Here is a 9,932-nt window from a genome sequence, read left to right on the forward strand (position 1 = left end):
AACATCGAAGGAAATCACTGAGATGCACTCTGTTGGTCTGCTTCATTTTACAGTGAATCCTAAGTAAAGGTTTTTGAAAGGAACTTCAGCTTCAGACTTTCTCATGTCATCGCCACACACTCAAGTGGGGGCAGAATTGGAATGTGTCATAGAGTGACAATGCATTGGTTGAGTTGGTTAAAAAGTCACAGGTTAGGTTATTGGTTATTATTGTACTGATGCTATTCATAAATAATGAGCTGTAAAGTAACTCAGACTTTTACAAAAAAGGATATCGACTAATTATCGTTATCGTCAAAATCACAAAAAATATTGGAATATTATATTTTGTCCATATCGCCCAACCCTAACACACACGTATGAACCAACCACCCACACACACACACACGTACGTACGAACCAACCACCCACACCCACAAACCTACATGCACACACACACCCACACACACACACCTACATGCACACACACACACACACACACGACTGTCTTCCTCTGTCCACTCCCCAGATTGAGTGCCATCCGTACCTGACCCAGGAGAAGCTGATCAGCTACTGCCACTCAAAAGGCATCAGTGTGACTGCCTACAGTCCTCTGGGCTCACCAGACAGACCATGGTGAGACACACACACACACACACACACACCAGACAGACCATGGTGAGACACACACACACACACACACACACACACACACATTCTCAGCTAGACCCGTATTAATAAATGAGCTAAATCATGAAATGTGATTCAGGGCAAAACCAGATGAGCCATCACTGCTAGAAGACCCAAAGATTAAAGCCATCGCCAGCAAGCACAGCAAGACTTCAGCTCAGGTTAGTGGTGTGTGTGTGTGTGTGTGTGTGTGATTAAAGCCATCGCCAGCAAGCACCGCAAGACTGCAGCTCAGGTTAGTGGTTTGTGTGTGTGTGTGTGTGTGATTAAAACTATAAGCCAGCAAGCACCCGCAAGACTGCAGCTCAGGTCAGTGGTTAGTGTGTGTGGGGGTGTGTGTGTGATTAAAGCCATCGCCAGCAAGCACCGGGGGCTCAGGTTGTGTGTGTGTGTTGGGGGGCATGTGTGTGTGATTAAAGCCATCGCCAGCAAGCACCGCAAGACTGCAGCTCAGGTCAAAGTCAAAGTCAAAGTCAGCTTTATTGTCAATTTCTTCACATGTTCCAGACATACAAAGAGATCGAAATTACGTTTCTCACTATCCCACGGTGAAGACAAGACATATTTTGCCAATTTAGGTCCACAGACAAACATAACATTCAAGTAAACAAAAAAGTAAGTAAATAAGTAAATAAGAGGGCACATATAATAATGAAAAATAAGAGCAGCAAAATTTGGTTGAAATTGTGCATAGACAGTCAATAAAATACTAGTGCAAAGTCAGGCCAATAAAAGGCTTGGGTAGTTCTGTTTGACCTAAGTAAGAAAAGAAAGTGGCATAGTGGTGCAAGTTATGTAAGAGCAGCAGAAGTGTTGTGTTTTCAAGACAACAACACCAAGTTGTAAAGTGTACAAGTGTGCAAGTGTGCAAGTGGAGTAGTGCAGGCTGCCATTTTGGGTCCAATGTCCAGGATGTTATGTAGCTGAGGGTGGGGGGGAGAGGAGGGAGAGAGTTCAGCATCCTTACAGCTTGGTGTATGAAGCTGTTGGTGAGTCTGGTAGTCTTGGGGCCTGAGGCTTCTGTACCTCTTCCCAGAGGGCAGTAGATCAAACAGATTGTGAGAGGGGTGACTTGCATCACTCACAATTTTGGTCAGCCTTGGGCGGGTGAGGTGGGTGGTGTAAATGTCCTTCAGGGGGGGAGTGAAGCACCAATAATCCTTCCAGCTGTGTTCACTATGCTGCAGGGCTTTCCTGTTGTATTCAGTGCAGCTTCCGCCCCACACAGCGATACAGCTGGAGAGGATGCTCTCAATGGTGCCTCGGTAGAATGTGGTCATGATGGCTGGTGGAGCACTTGCTCGCCTGAGTTTCAAGAGGAAGTACAGGCGCACTGAGCTCTCTTAGCCAGTGATGCAGTGTTGGTGGTCCAGGAGAGGTCTTCACTGATGTGCACCCCAGGAATTTGGTGCTGCTCGCTCTCTCCACCACAGCACCGTCGATGGTCAGTGGCAGGTGTTGGGTGTGACCTCCGGAAGTCAACAAAAATCTCCAACAACAATCAAACCCGTGGTCAGATGGTCGACCTCCAACCTGTATTGAGTCTCGTCGCCCTTAGTGATGAGACCCACCAGAGTTGTGTCGTCAGCAAATTTCACTATGTGATTGTTGCTGTAGGTTGCAGTGCAGTCATCGTCAGCAGGGTGAAGAGCAGCGGACTGAGCACGCAGCCTTGGGGGCCCCTGTGCTCAGTGTGATGCTGCTTGAGGTATTGTTGCCAACATTACTACTTGGGGCCTCTGACAGAGGAAGTCCAGTAGCCAGTTGCAGAGGTAGGTACTGAGTCCCAGTTTGTCAAGTTTGCAGATGAGTTGTTGTGGTATTATGGTGTTGAATGCAGAACTGAAGTCTATAAACAGCAATCTCACATATGAGTCTCTTTTTTTTCCAGGTGGGTGAGGGCTGGGTGGAGGGCAGAGCAGATTGCATCCTCTGTAGACCGGCTTGGCTCGGTATGCAAACTGGAAGGGGTCCAGGGTGGGGGAGAATGGCTTTGATATGTGACATGACAAGCCGCTCGAAGCACTTCATGATGATGGGTGTCAGTGCCACAGGGCGGTAGTCATTGAAGCAGGATGGAGCAGTTTTCTTCGGCAAAGGTATGATGGTGGCAGCTTTGAAACATGATGGGGCGATGGCTTGCTTCAGGGAAGTGTTAAAGATGTCTGTGAAGACATCCTTAAGCTCCCCGCGAAGTCCTTCAGCGCCGCGACCTGGGATGTTGTCTGGACCTGTTGCCTTACGGTGTTGATAGCAGCAAGTGTCCTCTTCACGCTGTCGGCAGAGAGGCACAGGGGCTGCTCATGTAGAGGGGGATGTGTCTTCTGTGGGCAGGTGCTGTTTTGTGCTTCAAAGCGAGCAAAGAAACGGTTCAGGTTGTTGAGCAGAGGGATGTTGCTCTCACAGCTCTGTGGCGGGGCTTGTAGTCCGTGAGGGCCTGAATGCCCTGCCATAGGCTTTGTGCGTTCCTGCTGTCTTTGAAGTGGGTAGTTATCTTGTGAGTGTATTCCTTTTTGCTTCCTTGATGCCACGGGACAGGTTGGCTCTCGCTGTTTCATGCCAGCTTCATCCCCAGCTCTGTAGGCTTTGTCTCTGGCCCTCAGCAGCCTGAGGACATCCCCCTGTCAGCCATGGCTTCCAGTTAGCCCGAAAGTGATGATGTCTTTTGTGTGGGTCACATCATCGATGCATTTGGTGATGTAAGAGGTTACAGTGTCTGTATACTCCTCTATGTCTGTCCGGTTGTTGTAAAGTGGCTGCCTGCTTAAACATTTCCCAGTCTGTTGTGTCAAAGCAGTCTTGAAGAGCATCGAGGCTCCCTCAGGCCACACTTTTACCTGCTACTTAACCGGTTTGTTCGCTTTTACCCTTTGTCTGTATCGCGGGCATTAGCATAACAGTGATATGGTCTGAAAGTCCAATGTGGGGGGGGTGGCTTTGTATGCTCCTTTTGTGTGTAGTGTAGACCAGGTCCAGGATGTTATCTCCTCTTGTTGGAAAATCAACATGCTGGTGTAGCTTTGGAAGTACAGTTTTGAGATCAGCATGGTTAAAATCTCCAGTGAAGATGGTGAAACCGTCTGGGGTGTGCCGTCTGTTGTTCACTGACAGCCTGGTACAGTTCACTAAGAGCAGCGTTCTTATCGTTGTTGTTGGTGGGCGGGATGTATGCGCGACTAGCAGAATCGCGAGTAATTTCCCTTGGCAGGTAAAAGGACGGCACTTTATGATCATAAACTCTGCCAGTGGTGAGCAGTGTTTGCATACTACTACAGTGTCCCGGCACCATTCGCCGCGGATGTAAACACAGATTCCTCCTCCTCGTGATTTACCTCCCTTTACAATGGCCCTGTCTGCTCGATAGCATGCTAGCTGCTCCAGTTGTACAGCAGAGTCCGGAATGTTGTCATTTAACCAAGTCTCAGTGAAGACGCGAGCACACAGCAGTTACTTACTGTCGGTTCGTTGATCTCAGCAGTCGTTATATGTGATCCATTTTGTTGTCCAGTGATCGTTACATTTGCCAGGAGAATGGATGGTATGGCTGGGCGAAGTTGGGCTGGCGCTAGCCTGGCCCGGACGCCTCAGCGCTTGCCCCCTCTTCTGCTTCCTCGCGACACCTTCCGGACGCTTTCTTTCGGGGAGGAGTAGCAGGCGAAGTCGGTGTTGTTGCAGGCGGAGTAGTCGAGTTCCTTTAAGCGTCTCTGTTGCAAAGTCCAGAACGCTGCAAAACTTGCTTTTGCAGATGTCAATTAAAACTGCCTGCTGTACTTGTAGTGCGGCGTAGTAAGACGAGAGGCGAAACCGTAAAACTTTTGGACAAACACTTTTAAGCAACAAAACACCGTCACGGTTGGGACAGAGAGGTAAAAGGTCGCGTGTGTGCACGCTACCGCCATCTTGGTGTGGTGGTGTTTGTGTGTGTGACTAAAACCATCGCCAGTAAGACTGCAGCTCAGGTCAGGGGTGTTTGTGTGTGTGTGTGATTAAAACCATAGCCAGCAAGACTGCAGCTCAGGTCAGGGGTGTTTGTGTGTGTGTGTTTGTGTGTGTGACTAAAACCATCGCCAGCAAGACTGCAGCTCAGGTCAGGGTGTTTTTGTGTGTGTGATTAAAACCATAGCCAGCAAGACTGCAGCTCAGGTCAGGGTGTTTGTGTGTGTGTGTTTGTGTGTGTGACTAAAACCATCGCCAGCAAGACTGCAGCTCAGGTCAGGGGTGTTTGTTGTGTGTGTGATTAAAACCATAGCCAGCAAGACTGCAGCTCAGGTCAGGGGTGTTGGTGTGTTGTGTGTGAGAGAGAGAGATGTGGTGAATGAACAGTATGTTTGTGTTTCTGTGTGTGTGTGTTTGAGATGTTGGAGCATAGAAAGCATTTCCACGCTGACATCACATGAGGGGTACCATGTGTGTGAGTGTGCGTGTGTGTGTGTGAACTCAACAGAATCCTTCTCTGCAGGTTCTAATCTGGTTCTAATCTGGGTTTCCCTTCTCTGCAGGTTCTAATCCGGTTCCACGTCCAGAGGAATGTGGCTGTTATTCCAAAGTCCTCCAACCCCAGCGGATCAAAGAGAACTTCCAGGTATTTTTCCTTTTCGCTTATTGATCAGCTCAACTGTTATTGATCAGCTCAACTGTTATTGATCAGCTCAACTGTTATTGATCAGCTCAACTGTTATTGATCAGCTCAGCTCAACTGTTATTGATCAGCTCAACTGTTATTGATCAGCTCAACTGTTATTGATCAGCTCAACTGTTATTGATCAGCTCAGCTCAACTGTTATTGATCAGCTCAACTGTTATTGATCAGCTCAGCTCAACTGTTATTGATCAGCTCAGCTGTTATTGATCAGCTCAGCTCAACTGTTATTGATCAGCTCAACTGTTATTGATCAGCTCAACTGTTATTGATCAGCTCAGCTCAACTGTTATTGATCAGCTCAACTGTTATTGATCAGCTCAACTGTTATTGATCAGCTCAACTGTTATTGATCAGCTCAACTGTTATTGATCAGCTCAGCTCAACTGTTATTGATCAGCTCAGCTGTTATTGATCAGCTCAACTGTTATTGATCAGCTCAACTGTTATTGATCAGCTCAACTGTTATTGATCAGCTCAACTGTTATTGATCAGCTCAGCTCAACTGTTATTGATCAGCTCAACTGTTATTGATCAGCTCAGCTCAGCTGTTATTGATCAGATATCAGCTCAACTGTTATTGATCAGCTCAGCTCAACTGTTATTGATCAGCTCAACTGTTATTGATCAGCTCAACTCAACTGTTATTGATCAGCTCAACTGTTATTGATCAGCTCAACTGTTATTGATCAGCTCAGCTCAACTGTTATTGATCAGCTCAACTGTTATTGATCAGCTCAACTGTTATTGATCAGCTCAGCTGTTACTGATCAGCTCAGCTCAACTGTTATTGATCAGATATCAGCTCAGCTGTTATTGATCAGCTCAGCTCAACTGTTATTGATCAGCTCAGCTCAACTGTTATTGATCAGCTCAACTCAACTGTTATTGATCAGCTCAGCTGTTATTGATCAGCTCAACTGTTATTGATCAGCTCAGCTCAGCTGTTATTGATCAGATATCAGCTCAACTGTTATTGATCAGCTCAGCTCAACTGTTATTGATCAGCTCAGCTCAACTGTTATTGATCAGCTCAACTGTTATTGATCAGCTCAGCTCAGCTGTTATTGATCAGATATCAGCTCAGCTGTTATTGATCAGCTCAACTGTTATTGATCAGCTCAACTGTTATTGATCAGCTCAGCTGTTATTGATCAGCTCAGCTCAACTATTATTGATCAGATATCAGCTCAACTGTTATTGATCAGCTCAGCTCAACTGTTATTGATCAGATATCAGCTCAACTGTTATTGATCAGATATCAGCTCAACTGTTATTGATCAGCTCAACTGTTATTGATCAGATATCAGCTCAACTGTTATTGATCAGCTCAACTGTTATTGATCAGATATCAGCTCAACTGTTATTGATCAGCTCAGCTGTTATTGATCAGCTCAGCTCAGCTGTTATTGATCAGATATCAGCTCAACTGTTATTGATCAGCTCAACTGTTATTGATCAGATATCAGCTCAACTGTTATTGATCAGATATCAGCTCAACTGTTATTGATCAGATATCAGCTCAACTGTTATTGATCAGATATCAGCTCAACTGTTATTGATCAGCTCAGCTCAACTGTTATTGATCAGCTCAGCTCAACTGTTATTGATCAGATATCAGCTCAACTGTTATTGATCAGCTCAGCTCAACTGTTATTGATCAGCTCAGCTGTTATTGATCAGATATCAGCTCAGCTGTTATTGATCAGATCAGCTCAGCTGTTATTGATCAGATATCAGCTCAGCTGTTATTGATCAGCTCAGCTCAGCTGTTATTGATCAGATATCAGCTCAACTGTTATTGATCAGCTCAGCTCAACTGTTATTGATCAGATATCAGCTCAGCTCAGCCTCTTTATTAGACGTTAATCAGATTAATCCGATTTTACATTCAGATTCAAGTTCTTGTTGATGATTTAAATTGTCTCCACATGACATGAGATGGTGCCAGCTTGCGGAACTCTAAAAGACACAGGGTGGTTGTGGGTAATGTAGTTGTTTAAGGTGGTTGTAAGTAATGTAGTTGTTCAGGGTGGTTGTGGGTACTGTAGTTATTCAGGGTGGTTGTGGGTAATGTAGTTGTTTAGTCTGGTTGTGGGTAATGTAGTTGTTCAGGTTGGTTGTGGGTATTGTAGTTGTTTAGTCTGGTTATGGGTAATGTAGTTGTTCAGGGTGGTTGTGGGTACTGTAGTCATTCAGGGTGGTTGTGGGTAATGTAGTTGCTGATTGCTGCTGATGTGTCTGCAGGTATAGACTGTGATCCATTTGTTTGTGGTGATAGCTTGGGACAACCTGTCATTTGTTAAATGATGTCACTTTCTCTAAGACAGAGCTATATGTGCTCCGGTCAGGCTCGGACTGGTAATCTGTACAACCGGGCTAATGCCCGGTGGGCCGGTCTACATGTGGGCCGGTGACCTCCGGGATTTTTTTTTTTTTTAAGTTATTTAGCCTATTTGCGGCCCGTTATGTAGACCTAGGCCTAGCCTATAAATGCAGTTGCATCCATTTGGCTTGGGGGGTGACAGGTCAATCATTTTGGCCTCTTAATGACAGGTTCAGTGTGTGTTACGATCGCGCCCCCCTGCCCCACCCCTCAAGTGGATTTGTCCAAGCAGCCGCTAGTTCGAGTGCATGGTAGCCTAGGCTGTATAAGTGCCCTCCGCTGGCTGGTGTTAACATTATTGCAGTTTAACCGTAAACAATCAGAGGTCTAGTTTTATTCCATAAATATATTGTTTTTATAGACATAGTTGCACGCGCTACCAAGAGCTCATTTAGGCTACTGCACCTACTGTAGTGCGGTTCTGTCAACATAAAAAAAACTACGGGTAGCCTACAATTTTTGGAACAAACTTGGTGGAAAAGTGTAGCGCAGGTTAAAGAAAACCCATTCATTTTTGGAGCTGAGACTACTCAAAAGGAACTTCAAAAGTATTTCCCATATAGTAGGCCTATCCTTTTTAGCTCTAAACGAAAAGTGAAACTTGAAAGTGGTCTCTCCACCGAGTGTTACATTAGATGCACAATCAATCGCGAATCGATGCAGGTAAAAAGTAGGCTATCAACTGGTTAGTAACGAAGGTATTGCAAAATGTGATGATGGCACACAAACTAGGGCAAAAACGTTTAGTATAGCCTACACTTGTGGTGATGGCCTACAGTTAATGTGAATCGTGGACTATAACCAAAGTAAAGGAGAAGATTTGCACCAAATAGGCCTAATGGCTGTGGTTGTGTTTCTACAACATGTTGGCACAAAACGTAATTTCTGTCCACTATGACTATCTCCATGTTCAGTAGCCTATATTTTTCATTTAGTCAAGCAGTGACATGTGGTTTAATGCATGGGGTAACATGACGTGAGACAGACGGAAGATGAGCCTGTCTTTAGTACCCCATCCCTGAATCCTGTCCCTCTCAATTTCAAATCACTTTAAAACGGTGTGATTATTTTTTTTTTTTTTTTTTAAATCCGGAGAGACACCCCGGACCCCGTGTTATTGTGATTAGGCTATAGGTCCAAATCTAAATGTTTGGGTTCAGTTTATGAAGTGTTGCTACAGCATAATACTGTGTGTTTGTTATTTATGGAAGGGATTTTTTGTGTGTGTGTGTGTGTGTGGGGGGGGTTGTCGGTCCAGTGGTGGGCCGGTCCAGGAGAAAATTATCAGGGCCAAATTTTGCTCCCAGTCTGACCCTGGCTCCGGTTGAGTTTACACAGTTTTGGTGTATTCACCTTGAGTAGCGTAGTGTTGTCTAGCATTTGTTTTTAGCAACACAGCAAGCCACTTTTACCAACACATTCCAAGATATACCACGAACAACAAGACAACATAGCACATACCCTTGAGGCATTAGAGTGTGTACGAGTAATTGGTTGGAATGTGTGCGAGTAATTGGTTGGAATGTGTGCGAGTAATTGATTGGAATGTGTATGAGTAATTGGTTGGAATGTGTATGAGTAATTGGTTGGAATGTGTATGAGTAATTGGTTGGAATGTATATGAGTAATTGATTGGAATGTATATGAGTAATTGATTGGAATGTGTGCGAGTAATTGGTTGAAATGTGTGCGAGTAATTCACATTTGCTAAGCAGTAAGAAGAAGAGTAAAGCAGCACAAACAGGGCGGCAGCGGCAGTCATCTTTATTTTCAAGTCTTAAGCACTCTCTGCCGATCTTGGGGGTCCTCTGGTTTGAATGAGCTTCTCATCAGACGACTTGAAATAGGCTTATCGTGTAATTTTGCGTAACTTCCGGTCTTTCTGACAATTTACTACTTGTAAGACGAGTAGGATGGACAAATGGATCACACCATTAGTCGTTTAGTCTGATTGTGGGTATTGTAGTGGTTCAGGGTGGTTGTGGGTATTGTAGTGGTTCAGGGTGGTTGTGGGTACTGTAGTGGTTCAGGGTGGTTGTGGGTAGTGTAGTTGTTCAGGGCGGTTGTGGGTATTGTAGTGGTTCAGGGTGGTTGTGGGTAGTGTAGTTGCTGATGGTGTGTCTGCAGGGTGGTTGTGGGTAGTGTAGTGGTTCAGGGTGGTTGTGGGTAGTGTAGTGGTTCAGGGTGGTTGTGGGTATTGTAGTGGTTCAGGGTGGTTGTGGGTAGTGTAGTTGTTCA

The 9,932-nt window shown here is 45.3% G+C and overlaps 1 protein-coding gene across 3 annotated transcripts in view; it reads left to right on the plus strand.

The window, feature by feature from the left end:
* The window catches only part of LOC125310286 (aldo-keto reductase family 1 member B10-like), a 28,985-nt gene that overhangs the window by 16,192 nt on the left and 2,861 nt on the right, over positions 1-9,932 (plus strand). For all 3 annotated transcript variants that reach the window (XM_048267574.1, XM_048267573.1, XM_048267576.1), the window contains 3 exons: positions 509-615; positions 749-830; positions 5,169-5,251. In XM_048267574.1, the coding sequence (XP_048123531.1) occupies positions 509-615; positions 749-830; positions 5,169-5,251 (272 nt within the window). The remainder of the gene's footprint in view (positions 1-508; positions 616-748; positions 831-5,168; positions 5,252-9,932) is intronic.

This window comes from Alosa alosa, chromosome 17 (genome assembly GCF_017589495.1).
Source record: "Alosa alosa isolate M-15738 ecotype Scorff River chromosome 17, AALO_Geno_1.1, whole genome shotgun sequence".
Lineage (NCBI taxonomy): Eukaryota > Metazoa > Chordata > Actinopteri > Clupeiformes > Clupeidae > Alosa > Alosa alosa.